General features: G+C 39.7%; 1 protein-coding gene across 1 annotated transcript in view; it reads left to right on the forward strand.

Moving 5' to 3' along the window:
• Positions 1 to 2,250: 2,250 nt before the first annotated feature.
• The window catches only part of LGI2 (leucine rich repeat LGI family member 2), a 41,946-nt gene continuing 19,553 nt past the window's right edge, over positions 2,251 to 24,643 (forward strand). The window contains exons 1-6 of the mRNA XM_043973096.1: positions 2,251 to 3,246; positions 5,580 to 5,651; positions 9,346 to 9,417; positions 15,066 to 15,137; positions 22,741 to 22,812; positions 23,541 to 23,710. Of these exons, the coding sequence (XP_043829031.1) occupies positions 3,047 to 3,246; positions 5,580 to 5,651; positions 9,346 to 9,417; positions 15,066 to 15,137; positions 22,741 to 22,812; positions 23,541 to 23,710 (658 nt within the window). The 5' untranslated portion in view covers positions 2,251 to 3,046. The remainder of the gene's footprint in view (positions 3,247 to 5,579; positions 5,652 to 9,345; positions 9,418 to 15,065; positions 15,138 to 22,740; positions 22,813 to 23,540; positions 23,711 to 24,643) is intronic.

The following is a 24,643-nucleotide window of genomic DNA, read 5'->3' on the forward strand; positions in this document are numbered from 1 at the left end:
TCAAATTGCCTCTAGAATAAAATACAAACTTTTCCCCTTGACATTTAAAGCTCGATGCCATATTGTTCTCACTTATTTTTTTCAATTAAAAAAATGTTATTCCCCTTTCACTTGCCCTCCAGTCCAATCAGACTGAGCTACCAGCTGTTTTCTGCCCTTAACATTCCATCACCAGCCTCAGCACCTTTGTAGGAGTGGCCTCCTGGTTTTTGGAATGCATTTCTGCCTGGGAGAATCCCTAGCTTTCCTTTGTAATAATTAAAGGGCTACCTTCTAAGTGAAAACTTTCCTAATCTCCCCAGTTATTAGCACTTTCCCTTTTTACAGTGATCTTGTATAGCCTTTGCATTTTCTTTTGTACATGTTATATCCCTGCCAAAAGGAAATAACCTCCTTGATAGTTTAGGATTGTTTTCTTTTTCTACATTATAACTTTAGCATGTACCACAGTCTAGGTGCTTGGAATAAAAGTTTATTAAATGGAATTGAATTGAACTACTCCAGTATTCAGATGCCACCCTAATACCTTGTTATCTCTCAAAGCCTTTCAAGTTCTGTTTGATCAACTGATTGCTCTAGACATGATTATAAATTTTCCCTATCTTTCTATCTGATAATGCCAAAATGTAAATCCTTGTGCTCTGAATTACCAGCAGGGTGGTGATTATCATTGTCTTATCTCCAGAGTTCTGGCTGGTGTGGACCAATTATTTCTATTGCTCACCATTTTGGTTATGTTTCATTCAGTTCATTTGGTGGGGTTTCCCCACTATGAGTTATTCCATAGTTAGATGAAACTGGGTATGCAGAATAGTGAAGCTTCCTTTCTTTGGTTTTTCAAGATTTCTCTTGGGAATTGCATAGCAAATCTTGATCAACTCCATGAACAACTGTGTATGTACTTGTGTATCAACTCCCTAATAAAGCATTCTCCCCGCCCCAGCACCCAACAAATTAAGTTGTTGAGTTTTTCTTCAATAGCTCCAAATGTGCTTTTAAAACCAATGCTAGTCTCCAGGGCCCTACTCCAAGAAGACCAAAAAAAGAAATCAGGTGCTCAGGACCACAATGGTGGTATTTACCTTTCTTCTTGCTTAAAGAAACATTAAAAGAAATCTCCTAAAAATGTGGTGCCTAGAATTTCCTTTCCCTGACCAGGGCCATAACTACATAGTGGTATTTGATACAGTATACCCTTTAGGAATCTTTTGAGTCTAGTTGCAAACTCCTCATAGTCTTACCTACATTTTAATTTGTGGATGCCCTATAATTATCTCTCCTCCTCTTCCCCCATACTGCCTGAATATTGAGGGTCCTACCAATGGTGCTTTAGTTTGTCCAGCATACACTTTTTGTTTTTTTTGTTTTGTTTTGTTTTGTTTTGTTTTGTTTTGTTTTGTTTTGTTTTGTTTTGTTTTGCTTAGGAGACTTGATATTTTGACAAGTGATGTAAGCCCTGGATTTGGGAGTCAGAAAATTTATGTTTGAAGTTTAGAACTTATTGGGCAAGTATTTTTACTTTTCCAAACCTCAGATTCCTTTTCTGTCAAATTAGGGAGTTGGACTAGATAATTACTTAAATTTCTATAGCAACTTGAAGTTTTCCCCGAGTCAGTAGACTAATGTTGAGGCAACCAGGTGGTCTAGTGGATGGAGTGCTGGACTTGCCAGTCAAGAAAATCTGATTTCCAATCCTGTCTCTGATACTTCTTAGTTGTGGGACCCTTCCATGAATCACTTTCCTTCTCGGTAAAATGAACATAATAATAGGGATGTACCACAGGGTTCTTGTGAGGATCAAATGATTCAAAATTTGTTAAGTGCTTTGCAAACTTTTAAGTGCTATATAAAAGCTAGCTCTTATTATTGTGGACTAAATTATCTTCAAAGACCCTTCCAACTTTTAAATCCTATGATACCTTTTGTTGGTACCCCATGAGCATCCCTGAGGCCATCGAATTATCCATATGACTTTGGACAAGTCACTTCAACTTTCAGAGCCTCAGTTTCCTTATCTGTTAAGTGAAGGATGTGGTCTGGATAATGACTTAAGCTTCTAGAGAAACTTAACATTTATTATCTCATTAGACCTTCCAACTCTAACAATTTACCATGCCCTGAACTCTAACAGGTATCTACCAACTTCATTTGGCAGATGGGAGTGGGGTGAACACAAACCACGAAATGTCCCCGGGCAATGCTCTTAATCTCTCTGAACCTCATTTTCTTCATCTGTAAAAAACGGGGGAGTTGAATTAGAAGACCGTTGAAGTCCCTTCCAGATTTAAATTCTGAAACCAGATCTGGGTGGCAGTGGAAAAGTGGGGAAGGGGCTACCAGCCTCTTTCCATTTTCCCATAGGTACTCAGTTCCTCCTTCCCAAGGTCAGCCACTCTTCTTTTCCCATCTCCTGGAGCTCCAGAAGAAGTAGGTTGGAGGGACTGGTTGGGGTATGAGATGGTGAAGATGAAGGAAGTTGAAGAGAAGGGGTCAGGGGACGAAGGTAACTTAGAACTCTCACTCGTCGGGGATTAAAAACAAAAAGCAAAAAACCTCCACCCCACCCCCACTTTTAGAAAGGAGTCCTTAATACATTATTCATTGGCCAGAGACCGGCTGCAGCTAAAGTGCTGATGTCAGGAAGGAGTCAGTTCAGCAAGCAAGATCAGCAGCAGCCCCAGGAACAGTAGCAGCAGCGGCGGCAGCAGCAGCCGCGGCGGCGGCAGTGGCAGTGGCAGCCGCCTCCCTCTTAGCTGCAGCCAGAGCCCTGGCTACCACCGGAGCCTGGAGGCAGAAAGAGCCAGCGTTGGGGTGGGGGGCCGAGGAGCAGCATGCTGCTCGGCTGCGGCTTCGGCTCCTATACCCGCTGCTTCCACCCCTCGAGTAGCAGCAGCAGCAGCAGCAGCGGCGGCAGCAGCATCAAAGGCAGCGTGAGCGGGCGCGGCTGCAGCGTAGGCAGCATCCTGAGCAGCAGCAGCAGCAGCGGCGGCGGGAGCGGCAGCGCCAGGACGCAGGGGCCGCGGGCGCAGGGGCCAGCGGCCGGGGCATGGCTCTGCTGAGGGGCTGCGGCGGCGGCAGCGGCGGGTCGCTGCTGCTGCTGCTGCTGGCCGCCGCGTGCCTGCTGCAGCGCGCCCAGGTGAGGCGGCTGGTCCGCTGCCCGGCCACTTGCAGCTGCACCAAGGAGTCCATCATCTGCGTCGGCTCCTCCTGGGTACCCAGGATCGTCCCCGGTGACATCAGCTCCTTGTGAGTGGAACCTCCTCTTTACTCCCTCCTCGCCCTCGTCACCCCCACGCCTTCCTCGGGGACTTTCCTGCTGCGCGAAGGTGCCGCGGGATCAGTCCCCCTACCTCTCTCTTCTTTCTTCCCCCTTTTCTCCTCTCCCCACCCCCAATGCCTTTGTGTCTTCCTTTACTTTCTGTGGGGGCAGCGGGGCGTGGATCAGGGGGTACCCTGGAGATTGCCTGGGGAGAGGGCGTGTGCGAGGAGGGAGGATGAACAAGGAAGCCAGGATGGGAAGGCCCCCAGGTGGGAGCCTGCAGTACCATAGACCTTGGCGACCGGACGCTAAGTTGCTAAGTAGTGTGTCTATATTACTCGTGTGGTGTGTGTGTGTGTGTGTGTGTGTGCGTGTGTTGAGTAGCTCCGAGTGCCTGTGTGAAAGCCTAAAGGTGAGTGTCTGCATGTGTCTCCTGGGTGCCCAAGTTTGGGGCTGCTTTTTTGCCAGCCTTCAGGTGACAAAGGTTGGCTAGATGGGGCTGAAAAGCCCTCACGATGTCCCGAAGTAGATTCTTTCCCATGGGGTGGGAGATACCTGAAGGGGCCGGGAACGGGGAGTAGGCAGCCAAGCAAGCGTCCAGGTGGAGTGCTGACTTGCCGCCTTTGCCAGAATTTGACCACTTCTCCAACCTAGCTCTTGAAGTTGACTGCCTTTCCTGGGCTAGAGAAACTTCCACCTCCTTGGCAGAGTTTCATTCAGTCACTTGAATCCAGTGATCTCAAGTCTCCTAGGTAGGAGGGCCTAATGGTTATGAACAACTATCCCTTGGGACTCCAGTGAACCTTGGACAGGGGCTGAATCAAAGAGACTGAGGATTCCAGGGATGCCAGGCTGTCAATGTACAGTATACCTACCTTCTCTTGCTCTTGGAAGAGGTCCCCAGCATGAAGCTGAAAGCTAAGGTTTTTCAGGTTTGGATAATAGATCAGCTAAGGCATTTCTTCCTCTGACCAGAGTTGGGCCAGTGAGAGCAGAGGCCTGTCATGATGGACAATCCTGACCAACTTCTGTAAAGTTGGCTGTGACTCCTGACTGTGTCACTTTGGATTTTTCATATTGTCAGACTCCTAACAGCTTCTCCAAACTGCCCGTGAGGAAGGATGAGGCAGAGTAGATAAGGGGTTAAGTCAAGGTCAGCTGATCAAAAAGGATCTAAAATCTCCTGACTTAACATGGGCCATTTTACCTAAAAGATCATTTTGCCACCCACAACACACTCAGGTTCAGGTGTCATTAGCCCTTCCTAAACTTTTGTGGCTTAGTTTGACTATGTTTCCTCATTTGATTAGCTGTGCTTTGAGCATTTTTCAGATCTTTTCCCAGGAAGTGGTACTTGCTCCAACTCTGGAGTTTTGCTATTGACTAACATTAAGATTAAATGGAGAGGCAGCATGTTGTAATGGTTAGAGAGGTGACCTTAGATCCAGAAGACCTGGATTCAAATCTTACCTTTGACACATACTGGCTGTGTAACCCTGGACAAGTCACTTAACTTCTCACTGCCCTAGGAAATTCCAAGACTATAGGTTATAGAGGTTCCAACTTGCTTTGGTAATAAGAGTGTCCTTTCTTAGGAGATCCCTGTACCTAATGTTATCATAGGTTCGGTCTCCATTTCCTTTTGTTTTTTCTTTCTTTCTTTCTTTCTTTCTTTCTTTCTTTCTTTCTTTTTGGCAGGGCAATGAGGGTTAAGTGACTTGCCTAGGGTCACACATCCTTTTTCTAATATATAAGAGGGAGCTTGCCAAAATAGCATTCCTGATTTGGAGTCTGGAAAACCCCAGTTCAGTTCCTGATACACAGTAGTTTTGTGAGACCACAGTCCCATCCACTTCACTTCTCTGACTCTTTTAGGAATTGCCAGTGGGTTTAAATAGAGGGAGTTTGCATGCCAGTATTTTCCTGCACTGAAGAACTCACAGGTCGTCCACTAAGTTTGTAGCTACACAAAAAAGTTCAAGGAAGGATTGAAGTAGGATTTTAGCTCAGCCCTAGAAGGTTGGGAAGTTGACTTGAATTATCCAAGACTTGGTTTTCTAAGCTTTGATTTAATTCACCAGCTCTTTGCTTCCTTTTCCATTTTCCTGCTATATCTGAGGAGACACAGACCACCTCTGTGTAGCCCATGCTCTTCAAGGGAATACCATGAATGTCCTCACTGTAAAGTAGAAGGAAATGAGGCAAAGGTGGTTGGTAGGGGGCGGGGGTGGAATCAACTGCTTGCACTGCTCAGCATGTTTTGGGGGAATGTTCGAGTCTGTTCTTGGGGATTTGTTGGCCTCTCTCTTCCTCCCTTTAGGAGCCTGGTAAATGGAACATTTTCTGAAATCAAGGACCGAATGTTTTCTCATCTGCCTTCCTTGCAATTGCTGTAAGTATGGAAATGTCCCAAATACATTTATTGTTCCCTCTTCAATCCCTGCCCCTGTGTTAGCCTCTCCCTCTCTCCTCTGGTGTTCAGTACCCATCAATCACACTGGCTTAACTTGACAAGTAGAGTCTGTGTACAGCATGTCCACTATGGTCTCTTTCATTCCTTCCTTCCTTGGGGCCACATAAATTAGTTTGGAACTATTTCTTTTGCCCCTCCCCCCTTAGTTATAGCTCTTTACTCCAATGTTTTCTTCCTCTATCTGCCCCCAAATGCCTCTAGCAGTAATATGCACACTGAGAAGGGAATGCCAAAAGGAGGCTTTACTGTGACTTAAAAGCCTGATTCCCTTACTCCCTTACTTTATTTTTTAGATCCCTGTATTGGAGTGGGCTGAAAGGTGATGTCTGAGAGCCATAACCAGTCTAACACATCATACCCAGTACCATGCTGTAGTACTCACTTTATGTTGTTTGGTGGTGAAAACTTTTTAAAACAATTAGAATAACCCTCAAGAGTAAATTCAATAAGAATATAGTTAGGGGTACAACACATCCTTATGTTTGTTGTGGTCAATAGATTAAAAATTGAGAAGGAAATAAAGTCAAAATAATGAACCTGGAATCTTACTGTTGATAATCATAATGAACATGTCTTACCTTTATAGATCACCTAACATTTTACAAAGTGTTTTCACATACCTTATCTTATTTGGTGTTAAAATGGCTAGACCAGGGACAGCTAGGTGGTACAGTGGATAAAGCACCAGTCCTGCATTCAGGAGGACCTGAGTTCAAATCTGGCCTCAAACACTTGACACTTACTAGCTGTGTGACCCTGGGCAAGTCACTTAACCCTGATTGCCCTGCAAAAAAAAAAATGGCTAGACCTTAAGAAATGGAATAAAGGCATTAATCACGAATGAATCTAAGTTAATGATTTAATGTTACATTCTAATTTTTATTCATTTTCTTTGCTCGTAAATACTGAATTCACTAGTCATCATACGTTACCCAGAGATTACACATTTGTGAAATGCTTCATAGTTTGCAAAGCAGCAATATGGGGAACACTAAATTTGGATCAGAGGATTTGGATTTGAATCCTGACTCTGCCGTTGACTATATGTCATGACTATATCATGCCATTTAACATATTAATTCAGTTTCCCTATGAAAAATGGGAATAATAACAATCTCTAGTATGAATGTGTGAGGCTCAAATGAGGTATTATATACAAAGCTGTATGAATGTCAGCTATTACTTTACTTTAGAGGAGGTTAAATAGGAAAGTGAATTGGTTTTGAAGCCTGGAGGGCCCTGTTTAAGTTCTGTTTGAAGTCTGAGGCCTGAGTTCAAATCTCATTTCTTACCTATGTGACCTGAGGAAAATCACTTAACCTCTCTGGACCTCAATTTTCTTATCTTTAAAGTGAAGGTGAAGGGTTGGATGGACTTCAGTTTTCACATAGTAGGTGCTTAATAAGTAAAAAAAAAAAAGTTAATGAGCATTTACCTTGTACTCAGCACTGTTCCAAGTGCTGGGAATTCAAATAATATAAGCAGAAGGAAGGACAATCACTGTCTTCATGTAGTTTATTTCCTAATAAAGGAAGACATCACATAAAAGGAAACTAAAAGGGGTTGGGGAGGGAAAGAATTGAAGGTACCTGGTGCAAGGGGTTGGGACATTGTAGAGAAAATCCAGGGAGTCAGGAGTGGAGGGCACTTCCAGTGTGAGTAGTTCCAGGCTGGAATGAGCTTACATGAGGTTTATGGCGTGGTAGAAGAAGTCTAGAGGAGGTAAATCAGGAGTTTGTTCTGTAGAGGAATGGAAGGTATGGTTAGACTTATCATTCTTCTGAAAATGGAAGTTTTGGAAAGAATCAGCTGATCAGAGGGAGAGGCTGCCACAGTGGAGGGTCCTTCTAGTGTGAGAAGGGCTGTCCTAGGGACCATAAGGAACAATGTATGTAAAATATTGTATAAATATCAGACATTATTATTTATATCCATATCTCATCTGATCCCTGTGAAGTAGGTAGGGTAAGCATCCTCTACCATCCCCATTTTTCAGATGAGGGAAACTGAGACCCAGAGAGTAATTTTTTTTAAAGTCACATAGGTCGTAACTGAGTCATGGGGAGGTTAAGTGCTTTACCCAAGGCTATGCAGCAAATATGAGAATTAGGGGACCCTAAATATGTGCTCTTTCCTCTATATCATACTCCCTCTTTAGATACTGTTTTGTCTCTTGAAGGAAACTAGAACTCTGTAAAGTATTAAAGGAAACTAGAAAAAGAATGAATAAATGCTGATTTCTCATGTTAAAATGTAAAAAAAAAAAAAAAAAAGATCATACATCTTCCTGGCAAGGATATAGACTGAATGTGTGGGAATAACTAAATATGTAATTTAAAAAATTAATTACTTCAATTTTGTGTAGAATTTAAAAAATTTTTTCTTTAATAAGGCTAATTACCACATTTTCAGGTTATATCCAAAATAGTTATATTAAGAATCAGATTCATTCATATAGTTAGAGAAATAGAATATAACTCAATAATCATGGAAATGGAAGGTCATCAAGAATATTAGTATCTAAATTTTCACTGGGAAAATGATTATCCCAGTGGATATTTACTGGGGTGATTATTGCCCCATCCACATGTCACAAGAAAGAATGACATTTGAAGGCAGAAAAACTATGTTCTTCCCCTAACTCTCATATTAACTGGAAAACTTTGGGCAAAAGCACTTGACTTCTCTGGGACTCAAGTTTCTCCTCAGAACTAAGTGATTTCTAGGTCTCATTTAGCTACAGCATTCTATGCTCATAACACATTTATTATTATTATGAATAAAAACAATGTCATAAATTTTTAAGTGGTGGTGTTGAGTTATTTTTCAGTCATGTCTGACTTTTGGGGTTTTCTTGGCAAAGATACTGGAGTGGCTTGTCATTTCCTTCTCTAGTTCATTTTACAGATGAGGAAGGAAACTGAGGCAGACAGTTAAGTGACAAGGTCATACAGCTAATTGTTGTCTGAAACTGGAGTTGAACTCAGAGAGATGAATTTTCCAGCCCCAGAGCTCTAATCCACCAACATTTTAAAGTAATTTGACGTTTACTAAACCCTTGTACATCCATTAGGTTAGAGTAGATGATCTTTAAATATCCCAGCTCTAAATTCCCTGATCTTTTGATCTCCTTTGAGCATCATAGTGACCTTGTGAAATGATCAGGAATTACATTATCCTGAATTTGTAGGTGGAAAAACTGGAGACCTAGAGAGATATCCTCCCTGGGGTCACATAGCTAGTAAGTAGTATAATAGGAACTAGTGCCCATGTCTTTTTACTCTTCATCCAGAGTTCTCTCCCTTACAGTTTAGTTGTATATGGTTCAACAGTGATTTTGAATTATGTTGAGGAACATCAAATAATATTTAATTAACAAATACAGGGTAAAAACATTCTATGATTAGCATTACCAGAAAAAAGGGTGATAAAAGAATCCAAGGAGTTATTTTCAGTGTTGGGATTGTCTTGTCATCGGACCATTCCAAGAGAGATGATAGTATATCTTACTACCAATTAGGAGGTGACACAAAAATTCAACTGATGGGTCCAGTAATAAGCAAAAAGGATATAACTAAGTGGCTAATAGGACTGTCTTGGTTTTTCCTTTCAGTTTGCTGAATTCTAACTCATTCACGGTTATACGAGATGATGCCTTTGCTGGCCTCTTTCATCTGGAGTACCTGTAAGTTCCAAGCTGGTGTTTGGGAAATTCAAGATGCTCTGGAGGATTGCTGGGGTCTTTCCTTTAGGGGAATTGTCTTCTGGGAAGCATAGGAGTGGGGAAGTTTTTAAAAAATTTATCTTCTCATTTTGATACTTTATTACCTCCCACTTCCCTTTTCTTTTCAAATGACAGATGGGCTGTAGTTATTTTAATTCAATTCAGTTAAACAAATATTTATTAAGGATCTATCTGATGTAAAAAAATGCTCTGTGTTGATAAAAAAAATGAAAAATGACACAACTCTTGCTCTCAAGGAGCTTAGGGTCTAAAGGGAGGTGTATGGTTAGGATCAAATCCTCTAATACAAAATAGAATGTGATAGAGGGAAAAAGAGAGATTCAGGTAAAATGTTCAAGGAAATGCTTATTTTTTGCATGTCATGGACCCTTTTGGCAGTCTGGTGAAATCTAAAAGACCCTTACTCAGAATAATGTTTTAAAATAATTAAAGGAAATTCTAAATTTCAGTTATAGGTTAGTGTAAATAAAGGTGGAATTTGTTTCCCATCCAATTTTTTAAACCCCATGAAATCTATTCACAGTTCCTTTGAGGGGAGGGGTGTCTGTGGACCCCAGATTAAAAGTTTCTTATTCTAAGGTAAATGCTCTAAGAAGAGTCGAGGAGGAAGAATCTGTTTAGCTGGGTGGATGGAGGGAGGAGTGGGGATCAGGGAAGGCTTTGTGAAGAATGTGAAGGATGGGGCTCTTGTGCTGGGTCTTGAAGGAATAGTGCGTTAAGGAGAGAACAAAGAAGGAAGGCAGGGAGTGAGCAGACAGAGGGAGATTCTCATCCAGTACTGGCATTTAATTTGCAGGTAAGTGTGCAGGAAGCACAAATGAAGCCTCCTAAGTGGATATTTTTAATTTTCTGTAACTACTCAATGACTTGCTGATATCAGCTAGACATAGAGAGAAAGGATGTTCGAGGTGGCTTCTCCTAGAGTCCCCATTATGCCCATCTTTGTGGAAAACTTCACAGTCCTTGTTTTGATTGTCCCTTGTCATCCTGTTTACAGTTTCTCCTGTGCTCTGCTCTTTGGGCTCTGCTAATTTTCTTCTTTTCAGATTTATATCCTCCTGTCTATTTTCTACTTTTCCCACCAAATTCCTGTTTCTTCTTTCCACTTTCATGTCTTTTCCCCTCAAGTCCTTTCATCCTGCAATCTTTTAAACATTTTAATAACATTAATCCTGTTATCAGGTTGGTTTTCTCTACTTAGCATTCAAAGGGATTTTGAAAGCCTTGCCTATTTTCTTATCTGAAATCAACAGGTTTATTTTTAAATTCGAAACACATGCTGGGTACAAGATAAGTCATTCTGTACTAATTTTCATCATAGAAGGAAAAAAAATGACTTTGCAAGAAATTATTTCCCCCATTCTATTTTCTGCATCAGGGATGTGGTATAACATGAATTCAAAGCTTCATCAGAGCCTGTAAAAGCCAGTGAGTGTGAATGTGTGTGAGTGTGTGTGTGCAAAAGGATTAGTCTCAAGTCATAGAAGGGGCATCTTAGGGACAGAATTAGTATAAAGAACTGGAACCTTGCAGACTTTCAAATTGCTCATACTGCAGATCATTGTAAAATTTTCTACTGTTATTACTAATGGAAGTTGTCATTTTCAGCATCATAAGCCTCTGATTTTACAAGCCAAGATCTCTATGAAAATAGTGAACATGGTGGTGGAGTAGCATGGTAACATTCTTTTGCATTCGGTACTTTCCCCAAGACGATAGTCTTGTTTGAAACAAGGTGATATGGCAAGTAAATGCCATGAACTAAAATTTCAGAGGAATGCTCTCTTGTTAGAATACTAAACCTATGCATTCCTCTGCAGCTCCATGAACAACATAATAATGTTGATGGAGATGAAGTGTGGCATAGTAGATAGAGGACTGCTGGCCTCAGAGTTCACAAAGCCTTTGATTCAAGATCTGCCTCTGGTACAGTTGAAGCTGAGTTATTGGCCTGTCTTGGTTGAGGGGGTTCCCAAACTCATTAAATCATAGGTCCATGTCCCTTTCCATCCAAAAAGCAATAACAATAATGGGAATTTACACTTAGGTAGCACTGTTCCCTGAACAGTTCTGTAAAGTAGATAAGGAAGCCATACTAACCTTCATAAGCCTCATAGCACCTTTGTTCCCTAGGGTCAAAAGCTTTAATACAGGGAGTTAAACATTTCTTGGCTAAATCAGTTTCAGCATAGGTGGACAGGGATGTTTGGCTCCTCCTTTTTTCTTTTCCTGCTGTTTTTTTGGTCCTTCAGAGCAACTTCTGTGTGGTCTACTTGCTCAGGAGTACATGTGTTAGTGACTGGGTCAGGCAATGAAAAAGTAGCCCCCTGGACCGCAGAGAGGCAAGGGACCTTAGAGAAAATCTGCTCCAGCTGAAGAATCCTTTCTGTACTCTCCTTGACAAGTGGTCATTCAAACTCTTCAGGAAAAGCTCCAGTGAAGCCAGATTCTTCATGAGGCAGCTGATTTCACTTTTGGATAGCTCTAATTGGGAGAGAGTTTTCCCTTTGGAGTAAGTTAAAATATACTGTTGGGGGGGGGGGGAGGGTGTAGCTAGGTTGCACAGTGGATAAAGCACCAGCCCTGGATTCAGGAGGACCTGAGTTCAAATCTGGCCTCAGATACTTGACACTAACTGTGTGACCCTGGGCAAGTCACTTAACCCTCATTGCCCCTCTCCTATATATATATATGTATATGTATATATACACATACATACATATATACATACACATATACATATACATACACACATACATACATACATACATACACACACACACACACACATATATATATATATATATATACATACATATATACATACACTGATGGTCCTAATTCTCCCAAGTAGAATGAGCCCATTTCCTTTTGTATCTACTGGTCCCTCAGATACTTGATGGCAGCTCTCATTCCCCTTTACAAATTTCCCAAGCCTTCCATTCTTCCTTCTGCTCAGATGTGGCCTCCAGACCTTTGACCACCCTCCTCTGGAGGCACTCCAGCTGGTCAGTGTCCTTCTTTAAAGGTAGTGGACAGAAATACACATGATACTCCAGATACTTTGTCTTTAACCATTTTCTAAGAAATTTCATCATTAGTCCAAGTAGACATGCTATATTACTATTAACATTGGGCAAATTCAGAGCCACAGATACAACCAAATTAAAATTCTGGATGTGTGTTGTTTATGTTCAGAAGATGAATCAGATTTTGTGACTTGAGTCGTACACAGCTGTTACTGGTACTCCTCAGTGAACACCTACTCACTGTAGATTTTTCTTACTATGTAGTTGGTAAATTGGAGAATGAGCTTCTTGTAACAAGAGTAGGTGACAGCTATCTGAGTTCAAATCCGGCCTCAGATGCTTAATACTTACTAGCTGTGTGACCCTGGGCAAGTCACTTAACCCTCATTGTCCTAAAAAAAAAAAGAGTAGGTGACAGCTATAGTGCTTCATGGTTTATGAAGTGCTTTATGAATGTTATTTTGCTTGGTGCTTCTGGCACCCATGAGCTAGGCAGAACAAATATTATTATGCTCTTTAACAGAAGTGGAAACTGAAACACAGAGAGAAGTGACTTGTCTGTGGTTACACAGCTCTTTCCTAGCCAGATCATCTGGCTCCAAATTCAGTATTTTTCTTCCACTACATCATCCTGCTTCTTAACTGGCACCTGAGAAAATCTGCCTTAAGGAATTTCTGAGTTACTGGTATGACTATAGGAGACTTGGATGCAGATTCTGTTTCTTGAATCATATTCCATATAGGAAAAATTCTACATATTGAGTTTTTGTATAAACAGGAGCTAGCTGGCCCCTTTCTATTTTCCCCATCTTCTTAGACTCTCTTCTAAGTACCCTGTTGACCCACTTGCTCTTCCTCAAACACAATGCTCCATGTCCTAGCTCTGTCTCTTTTCAGTGTCTTCTCTTGCATCTCCTCTGCCTTTTATTTCCTTGACTTCCTTCAATACTCAGCTTAAGTGCCACTTTCTGCAAGAATCCTTTCTTAGTCCCCCAGATGCAATTACTATCTCCTCTTGGGTTACCTTTCTTCTATCTATCTCATATATAACTATTTATGTATATGTTGACTTCCCCATTAGAATGTAAACACATTTCTTGAGGGTAGGAACAAGTTTTTTTTTTCCTGCCTTTTCTTTATATCCCCAGCATATAGATAACTAAAGGCTTACTGAATGCTTTTTAATTGATTGGTTGATTATAAAAAGGTGTTCAGTAAATATTTGTTGAGTGAATGACCATGGATTCCTTCCCTTCCTCGATCTTTTACTTAGACACAACTACTTCCAAAATAGTTCCTAGAAGAACTAGTTGATAGTGGGAGTTGGACACAAAATAAGGTTTTTAACTTATATACAAGTTTTTATGAAATAATTTATTCCAGATGTTAAATGATCTCTCCTCTTTGTCAAAAGGAAGCCATTTCTCTACCACTCTTCTGGAATAAATACTCAACTAGGGGATACATTCCCATAGGAATGCCCATAGGACCATTCAGTTCAATAAACACATTCACCATCTCCTATGTGCAGAGCATCTACTAAATCTCTGATGCTGGAGATACAACTATAAATCCAAGATAGTCCCTGCTCTCAGTGAGCTTACCTTCAAGTTATTGCATCACAATAACTGTGATGCAAAGGAAAGTGAAATGAGTGTAAAGGAAATAATCAGGTCAAGTGCTATGAGAAATTTGAGGAGGAAAAGATTGTGGTGACCTATGGAGTAGTCATGGAAGTCTTCATGGAAGAGTTAGTACATCATTTGGACTTTAAAGGAAGGAAGGGAGCTTAATAGATGAAGGTGAAAAGGAGAGAGGGGAGAGGAGGAATGATTTCATTCTAGGTATGGGAAGGTTCAGTGTGAACAAATTAAGAGGTTTGAAAGGGCAGGAGATGATGAGAATAGTGGATAATAGTAAGTAGTCTAGTTTAGCAAGAACAAAAAGTATGTGAAGGAAAGTGGTATAAAAGAAGGTGGAAAGACCTAGTTAAAGCTAGAGGCATTGAATACTTAGACAGGAGTTTAGACAGGAGTTCAGCAGTCCACTGACGGTTTTAAGTAGAGCAGTGACAGAGTCATAATGCATTAGGAAGATGCATTAGTGGTGCAGTAGGGGATGAATTGGAGAAGGAAGAGACTAAAGGCTAGAAGACAAACTAGGAAGAAATTATAATAGTCCAGGTATGAAAAGATAAGGGGCTGGAGTAGGCAATAACAGAATTATCTCAACAGTCAGAGATCTTGAAATATGAATGGATTGGAAGTGGGGAAAATACTTAGAAATAAGGAGCTTTAGTATTCTCAAAATATTCCTGTGTACATTGTCCCCAGTACTTTCATGCCACTATTAAAAGGAGCACGCACACATACATACATTTACTCATACTCATACCCTCCTACCCCATATTGAGACTTCCTGGTACATAAACTGGCATTCTTCAAAGATGCTTCTTATTCAGTTATGCTTTGGGAGATTGGTCGGGGACCACGGTGAAAAATACTTTTTAAAATGTTAGAATGACAGAATACAGTTAATGATGCTCACTTTTCTTTGTAGATTCATTGAAGGAAACAAAATTGAAACCATTTCAAGAAATGCATTCCGTGGGCTCCGTGACCTGACTCACCTGTAAGTCCTTTAAACTGTGTTGGGGACCATTGATGTGCTGAGTGAGATGCATCTTGCTGGGCATTTCTTTGTTCACTCAGGCAGTTATTACTGTGTGGCAGTACTTCCTCAAAGAATCCAGTCTTCACTCTGTCAGAGGCATTCCTCAATCATTTATGATACACCTGCTAATTTGTATCATTCTTCCATTTCTACCATTCTCTGATCTCTAATTTTGACCACTGTTGTGTCTGTTCTTTTTCTTCATTGTGATAGATCAGTTTTGTGGACCAACCTTCCTGCAAAGTCAAAGTAAACCATGGGGAGGGATGTAGCCTGTTGTTAAGTGGAGGGAGTAAGAACTGGGAGGTTTCCCTTTTCAATGGAAATAGAACTCTAAAACAGTTCAATGAATAAATTTTAATTTAGCCAAACTAGTAGAATTTTATACCTGACGATACAGCCCATTCCCTTTATTAGACTGATGAGAAAACAAAGGTCCCTTAAATGTATGACTTCTCCAATATCAAAGACTGAGTAGGTATTCTATAACTCCCCATCCTGAACTCTTTTCTGTCATACCATGATACATTTTCATGATTTCTTCGAATGCAAAAAAATGTTAATGTAGAATTAATCTGTGAATTGTTACACCTTCTTTAATGACCTTCCTTTTAAAAATCTGCACATTGATTTGACTCAATATTTCAGAATGAGGCAAAAACATGTCCTTTTTTTGCAAATTCATGAAAACTCTAAACGATCAGACATTTCTGAAAATATAAAAATGTCTCATTGTCTTTGATTAGCTAGGAACCAGAGCATGTCTGTATGAAAAAAGCATCTTGTGGCATTTCAAGAGGATAACATAGCCTAGCACTAATCAACTGAATGCAGTGAAAAGAAAATTGAAAGGGGGATATGGTACAGAGAGAATCCCCTTTCAAAAGGTATAGATATCTCAACAGAAATTGGTTCCCGGCTATGTCCATTAGTGTGGATAGATTGTCCTTATTGTTCAGTACTCTTAGATCAGCGACTTTAGAACTCTGCCTAGTGTAAACAAATACCAAGGGAATGAGAGAGGATGAGAGAGGGAACTGAAGGCCAGGAAAAACATCTTTATGAACACAAGAATTGAACCTATAAAGGGTTCTGGAGGTCTCAGTTGGGTTGGTATTTTTTTCCCAGATGAACTCCCGTCTTCAAGAGCCCTGAATCTTTTCAAGTTCCTATATCCTATTGCCTTCCTTATCCTATAAAGAAGTTTGGATCTTTTCCATAGAATTGTGATCTGAATTAAGCATGCTCAGCTAACGCAATTTTGTTGGCGAGAACAGGTTTTGGTAAACAAACAATTCTGAATAGCTGACAAACAGCAGTTATGAACAGACAGTTCTGGTGTCTTTAAGTGAGGAAAGGGGTAGTCTTCAAATGGAGCCTGTAACTATGGATCATGGAGTGGTTGAGTTAGAGCCTTAGAGATTATCTAGTCCAACTTTTCTCATTTTACAAGTGAAAAACAGGGGTGTTTTTCTACCTTTTTTGTTCCAAGGCTGTGGAAAGATCATTAATGAAGGTTATGACTGTTTGACTGGCTGATTTGTGACAGACTGAAAAGTCTAGTTGACCCAGCTACCTATTGACTCGCTTATATGGCCTTGGAGTACAAGTTCTGGTGGTTAGGCAGAAGTGAATTGAGCCTATAGAGAAAGTATGCATGTGTGTGTGTGAATGCATACAAGTACGTGTGTATGTTTGTGTGTGTGTGAGAGAGAGACACAGACAGAGACAGAGACAGAGACAGAAACAGATGGAGAGACACAGAGAGAAAGGCTTGTTGTCCCTTTGGGGTCCATGCTTCTATAGTTTTCTACTGTTTAACTGGCGGGGGGGGGGGGTTGTTAGGTGTGTCACAGAGGATGCAATTTTTTTATTACTAAGTGTAGTTTCCAGCAAAGAAAACATAGCTTCCAAGGGCACCTAACTTACTCAGAGAAAAGCTTGCAAGTAGGAATACCTGGTTCAGCAATCAGTGAGCCAACATATATTTTATTGTCCACATGCTCATCACTTTGCTAGATCCAGTGAAATATAAAGAAATACAATCAGACACGGTTTTCAATAAAGTCATGAGATGCTTGTTTTGGTTTGGGGGGGTGTGTATGCTTCATAAATGACCTTTGAAGAAAAAAGTAGTACTTTGTCCACCCGGAGCCAGGATGGTGGAGGAAAGACATTAAACGCACAGAGCTCCTTACACAATTACCCAAAAAACCAGCCCCAAACCCAAATCTGGCCTCAGACATAAGCCATCCCACCCTGCCTGCCCCACAAAAGACAAGGATAAACAAAAAATAAATGCTTTACAGAGATCATCCCTTCATATTCAGTTCAGACCTATATCCTCCGTCTGAGTGTATTCCTCTCAGCTGCCCTGATACTGAGAAAGTTCTTATGAGTTAGAAGTATTATCTTTCCATGTAGGAATGTAAACAATTTAATCTTTTAATATCCCTCATGATTTCTTTTTCCTGTTTACCTTTTTATGCTTCTCTAGGCTCTTTTATTTAAAAGTCAAATTTTCTATTCAGTTCAGGTCTTTTCATCACAAATACCTGAAAGTCCTCTTTTTAGTTGAAGTCCCATTTTTCTCCCTGAAAGATTATACTCAGTTTTGCTGGGTAGGTGATTCTTGGCTGTAGTCTCATTTCCTTTGCCCTCTGGAATATCATATTCCAAGCCCTCTGGTCCTTTAATGTAGATGCTGCTAGATCTTATTTTATCCTTATTGTAGCTCTATAGTATTTGAATTCCTTTTTTTCTAGCTGCTTGCAATATTTTCTCCTTGACCTGGGAAATCTGGAATTGGCTTCCTGGAGGTTTTCTTTTGGGGATCTCTTTCAAGGGGTTTGGGGGTAAGTTTCTCTGATGCAGCCTGGCTAGGGACTATGTTGGCTCAATCACAGGGTTGGACTCTTCTTGCAGCCCAGCACGTCCTTTCTATGCTGTCTTTGGCTGGAAAGTAATCTTAGCCCATCTTTTTGTGGGTTTTGCTGCTCCAGGGGTTGTTTTATTGCTGTTTTGAGGGTAATTGTGTCAGGAGCTCTGTGCATTTAATGTCTTTCCTCCACCATCTTGACTCCACCCCTGGACAAAGTACTACTTTTTTCTTCAAAGGTCATTTATGAAGCATAAACCCTTCCCAAAACCAAAATAAGCATCTCACAACTTTATTTATAATGCTATAATTATACTTTGTCTTACCCCAAATGGCACTATACAAGTTTTATCAGCCCCTTATTCATAATATTTGGTTCCAAATGACTCCTGGCTGTTTCCAAGATTCAAATTCATCCTTGAAGGTTAAATATTGTGACACCCTCCCTTTGCCCTCCCCTGCACTGTCCATGAAGATACTCTGTAGAAAATACTACAAGAATGATGGTATTTCTTAATGAAAAATTTTTAAAATGTTTGTTCAATGGTAGCATTATTAAAATTAACAACAACTACTATTTACATTTTTGTAGTTCTGTAATGTTTATAAAGTGCTTTCCTCATAACAGTCAAGATACAGGAAGTGTAGGTATTGTTCCCATTTTATAGATGAGATACAGATGCCCATATGTGTGAAGAGACCTTAAATATTTAACCAGGCATTTAGACCCAGGTCTCCTGACTCCAAATCTTAAGCTTTTTCTACTGCATCATGAAGAAGAAGAAGGAGGAGGAGGAGGAGGAGGAAGAGGAGGTGGAGGAAGAGGAGGAAGAAGACCAAGAAGACCAAGAAGACTAAGAACAAGAAGAACAACAAGAAGAATAGCTAAAATTTATATAGTCCTTTGATATTGCAAGGCACTGCATGTATATCATCTCATTTGAGGAAACAACTCTGTGAGGTAGATGTTATTATTATCCCATTTTATAGGTGAGGAAACTGAGGCTGAGAGGTTAGGTGACATACCCAGGGTTACATAGCCAGTAAATATCTATTTGAATATGAGCTTTTCTGACACCAAGTCTAGCTCTTTGTCCAATGTGCCACCTGGGGCAGCTAGGTGGTACAGTGGATAAAGCATTGGCCCTGGATTCAGGAGGACCTGAGTTCAAATCCATCATAAAACACTTGACACTTACTAGCTGTGTGACCCAGTGCAAGTCACTTGACCCTCATAGCCCTGCCAAAAAAAAATAATAAAAAGTCCAATGTACCACGTAGCTGTCTCAAAATAAAAATAAACATATACCCACCCTAAATGACTATTTTGAAAGTACCAATACTCATTTGGATAAGTAACTTTGGGCACATTCATTTCCTTTAAAGGCAAATTTCTTTGTGGGGGCGGGGGAGGGGGAAGACTTTTACATTCTGAGTTTAGTAACTATCAATAAATAAAATGTTCGAATCAGCAAATAGAGTTTAAAAATGAGATGAAAGCTATAAACTGAAAACAATTTACAGTTTTAAGTGTATATTTAGTTTGTCAATGTAAGAACCAAGTGAATCCTCATTTGCTTCCATATCCCTTCTGACATCTTTTTCTTCTGAGTCACATTTCCTTGCAGTCATAAATTTTCCAAGGCTTTCTATATGCACACAATACATGCAAGTATGAGCACACACACACACACACACACACACACACACACACATCACAGCCTCATGGGCACTTCATTTTTATGAGAGCTTCCACTCTAGGCAAGGGTTGTAATAAATAACCTCTAAAGTGCCTTTGAACTCTTTAATGCCAAAGAGATCCCCAGATGTTTCAAAAGACCCCACTCTTCTGATTAATTTCTCACTGTCTCAACTTTGTTCATTACCATGAAGTTCCATATTTCACCTTAGTGATCCTCACCAGTATCCACATACTGAAACTTGCAGGGTACACAGAGAAACAGAAATCATTTTTTTGTTTTGTTTTGTTTTGTGGGACAGTGAGGGTTAAGTGACTTGCCCAGGGTCACACAGCTAGTCCGTATCAAGTGTCTGAGGCCAGATTTGAACTCAGTTCTTCCTGAATCCAGGGCCAGTGCTTTATCCCCTGCACCACCTAGCTGCCCCCCCCCCTTTCATACTTTAAAACATGATTTCTGGGGCAGCTAGGTGGTGCAGGGGATAAAGCACTGGCCCTGGATTCAGGAAGAACTGAGTTCAAATCTGGCCTCAGACACTTGATACGGACTAGCTGTGTGACCCTGGGCAAGTCACTTAACCCTCACTGTCCCACAAAAAAAAAACCAAAAACAAAATAAAGTATGAAAGGGACATTGCCCCTCTGTGACTCTCATTTAGGACATTTGCTTTCTCCTAAACTTAAAAATCCTGAAGGACATAGACTCTTAAGTACAGTTATTTCATTTCAGAAATAAAATAAACGACATGACTTTTAGTTGAAATGCAGAGCCAATGACTTACTGGACAATTGTTTTCCCTTTCTAGACTTTAATGTGAATTATATGATTTCTGAGGTTTCTTCTAGTTTCCAGTTTGATCAAGGTATGAAATCTAGATAATTTGGGCAATGGGATTTTTTTTTTGCTTATTTTTTTTTTTGAGGCAATTGGGGTTAAGTGACTTGCCTAGGGTCACACAGCTAGTAAGTGTCAAGTGTCTAAGGTGGGATTTGAACTCAGGTCCTCCTGAATCCAGGGCCAGTGCTCTATCCACTGTGCCACCTAGCCCTGGTGGGCTGGTTATATTACCATATATATGGGGTAGTCGCTTATTTGGTTTGATCTTAGCTCCTCAGAATGTTCTTACTATCATAAGGCTTTGAAACTTCAGTTAACTGGAACCCAATTTAGCTTTACCTTCAATCAGCTGAACTTTCCCAGCCTCTAATACTCCTACTCTAAAAAGAAAGAGAGCTGTTACCAACCCAGGAAAGTTGTCCATATGAGAGATATCTGTTTAAAACATCTTCAAAACTGTATCTTGTGGTTAGGTCATATTCAGTCTCCTAAAGTTTCTACACTGATAGTCCTATATAGCAGTCTTTTGTGTTCAGAATGATACTAAGGTGCTTAGAGATCCTGAATCATGAGAAAAAGAGTCAGCTGTAGCTGTTATTGTCTATTTACCCAGGTGGGAAGTGAAGTCATACCTTTTATTTAATTGATTTATATTTTAAATCTTGACACTTTTGGTTTTGATACTGTGAATATATCCTGGCAAACCAATGAACAACATCCCCAACCCAGGCAAAGTACATTCTTTGAAAAGTATTAAGTTTAACCTCCCCCCAAAAAAGAATGATTAAAATTGACAGCATATGGGGATTTCCACTTTTGTAATTTATGTTTGGCAGAAAGGAAGGACATCTGCTTCAGCTTGTATAATTTGGTGCCAGTATCATCCATTGTTCAACCTGAGATTTGTGTCTGTTGGGTCTTGTCTTCGTTTACATTGTTGTCATTGCATGTATTCTGCATTTGGCTCTGCTTTCTTTACTCACTTCATCCAAGGCTTCTCATATTTCATTGACTTTTACATATTCCTTGTTCCCCATGGCACAGAATTATCCCTTTATATTCATAAAGGCCACACTTGGTCCAACTAGCCTCTCATCATTATGCCCATGATTTGTTTCTTGCTTTTTTGCTATTAACAAATAGTGCCACTATGAATATTCTTGTCCAAATGGGTTTTTTTCCTTACTTTCAGTGACCTCCTTGGAGGTATAAACCCAGTAAAGGGTTCACCAAATATGAACATATGGCGTACCTCACTCTCACTACATGACTCACCCATTTACTTTTCCAGTTCCGGAAATGACTGGATGTCCTTTGGATGATATCTCTTCTTGCATGCAAGCCATTGTTGGTTATATTCTGTGTTCTACTTATCTTTCCATTGCTTTTTGAGTCACACCCAGTTTTGATTCTTCAAAGATTATTTGTAAGTCCTATAAGATGAATTTTTGTTTCGGAGAGAAGCTTGGGGTTAGTAAAAAGCAGTTGTACAACTTCCCAGACTGCTCTTTTTTTTTTTTTAGATGCCAAGAATCAATTTTTGGTTAATGAGAAAAAAAAATTGTTTATAACGGGCTATTCTCTGAGTAGCCCAGTTCATTGGGTGTTACTAAGGTTTAATTTCTTTACACATGCAAGCCTTAGAAACCAAGTCTTAGACAAATGACTTTGCAACAGAGTCCTTTCTCAAAGCCCTTTCTTGAATTTACTCTCAAGGTATTAAAATAACTATGGATCAATCATATGTATAAGTTCCTTGAAGATGTTATATAATCATAGAATATTAGTACTGGAAAGGACCTGAGAGGTTATCTCTTCCAGCATGTCATTTTGTAGATGATTTTTTTAAGAGATGGAATACTTTATAAATTGTTCTTGAGTGAAAGAGGCAAATGTCTAATATTGCTTAATGATTGAAATCATATATTATCATATAATTGTGAATTATTGTGCTAAATTGCAGTCTGAGTAATCATGCTTTTTCTGTGTGGAACTAACTCATTTCCTAACCCCAGTGTCCACTGCCAAAGTTGAATGCTTCTGAGTTGAAGGCATTAGGTCTTTATTTTACATCATTAGCTTTATTTAAGTGACTTTAGAATAATAAAATTAATAACCATATTGAAATGTAACTTTCTTCTTCCAGCTCTTTGGCCAATAACCACATAAAAACACTTCCAAGGGATGTCTTCAGTGATTTAGATTCACTGATTGAACTGTAAGTAATGCAAACCACATTTATATTTGCTTGCCATTATGGGCCAGTTAACTGTGGACTTTAAATGTTTCTCCCTCCCCTTTTGTTTGCATTCTTGCTGAAATTTGTGATAAAACTAGAGTTTGTTGTGTTATTTGTATGTATATTGTATGTAGTGTACATTGTGTTAACTTTTGTAATTTTCAAATGCATTTTTAATTAAGATTAAGTTAGATTCTCAAGGTGGGCTCTTCTACTCTAACCCCCACCCCTATGGCAATTGGCTGTAATTTATTTTTCTGGTGTTTGTCAGTTTTTGGTTTTGGTCAGGCTTGGTTTAGACAACTCAATGTTTCAGTTATGTTTGTGTAATATTTTCCTGTTATGTCCTGTTTGAGTGGGTGAGAAGATGTGTCAATAGGATTCTTATACCAAACTTGTTTTTTGCATGGAACAGTGATGATTTCAATAGTATTTGAAAAGAGGGCGATACATCATCCCGATAGAGTTTTTCAGTGAGCAACAAGTGCTCTCTCTCTCTTTACCATGAAACTAAAGTCCTGAGCCCAGAAGACCTTTAAATAAAATTGCTGTGACAAGTGAAAAGAAGTAGGTTGCAATTATTGGGAAATTTTTAAAAAACAGATCCAATGTCTTGGGGAATTAAATATATTAGCGTACTAATAGTGCTACTGTTTTGCATTTCTACCGATCATTTCAAACATGTCTATTTCTGTGTGTTTTTTTAGAGATTTAAGGGGCAATAAGTTTGAGTGTGACTGCAAAGCCAAGTGGTTGTATTTGTGGTTAAAGATGACAAATTCCACTGTTTCTGATGTCCTGTGTATTGGTCCACCAGAATATCAGGAAAAGAAGTTAAATGATGTGGCCAGTTTTGATTATGAATGCACCACTACAGGTATTCAGAATGTATCTTTTTAACCACACCATAAATGATTGAAGGTTCCTATTTAGAATTATTTCTTTTTTTATACTCTGCTAGAATGTCTATGGGGAATGGAACAGAAGCTTCAAAGGGGAGACATTCTATTATTAAAACTATTTTAGAAAAAATTTCGCAATTCTAGATGAAGTTAACGCAATAGGGTAAGGAAAAGAATTGGAGATGAATTTTTATTCCAAAAGAATATTAAAAGATCGAGGGAATTAAAATTCCACTAGGTCTAATCATGATCTGCCCTATGATTCCTATTTCATTGGTCAGCTCTTTAACTCAATAAATCAATCAGGCTGCTCCTCATGTTAGGGTATGGTTAGGTAAATTGCAATTAGTATTAAAATAGAAAGTGGATCAATAATGAGTATTTGTATATCTGGGGGAAATTTTTTTGTATGACAATTTTATTTTCTCCCCAAAAGTAATATCCTGAATCAAGGTTCCAGTTTATGTTTTTTTGAAGGTTGTCAGATAACAAAATTAAAATATTAACTGTATGGAATAACACAACCAAATATCAGTTATATGTCTTCAAGATGAAAAGATTTGAGTTTTTGCCTCTTTTGAGGCAGGCTTTAAAGATAAAGTGAATCAATAAAGGAATGATATGAAAGTTGCTTACCAAAAATATAAAAATAAGCATTCAGACTGATAGGTGATATCTCCAAAGCCCCAGGGCATGCTAAAGGAGAAGCCATGAGGATGAGGAATGCAAATTCAAGGGGAAAAAAAGTGAAACTAGGTAGTCAGAGCCAAAAAACATACAACAGAATGTTGGAGCTGGGAGACAGCCCTGAAGATCATCTGGAAATTATGCACAGGAGACCGAGGCTCAGAAAAAGTGAAGTGATTTGCCCAGGAGCATATAAAGTGGCAAAGTCAGGACTCAAACCC

This window comes from Dromiciops gliroides, chromosome 6, assembly GCF_019393635.1.
Source record: "Dromiciops gliroides isolate mDroGli1 chromosome 6, mDroGli1.pri, whole genome shotgun sequence".
NCBI classification, from domain to species: domain Eukaryota; kingdom Metazoa; phylum Chordata; class Mammalia; order Microbiotheria; family Microbiotheriidae; genus Dromiciops; species Dromiciops gliroides.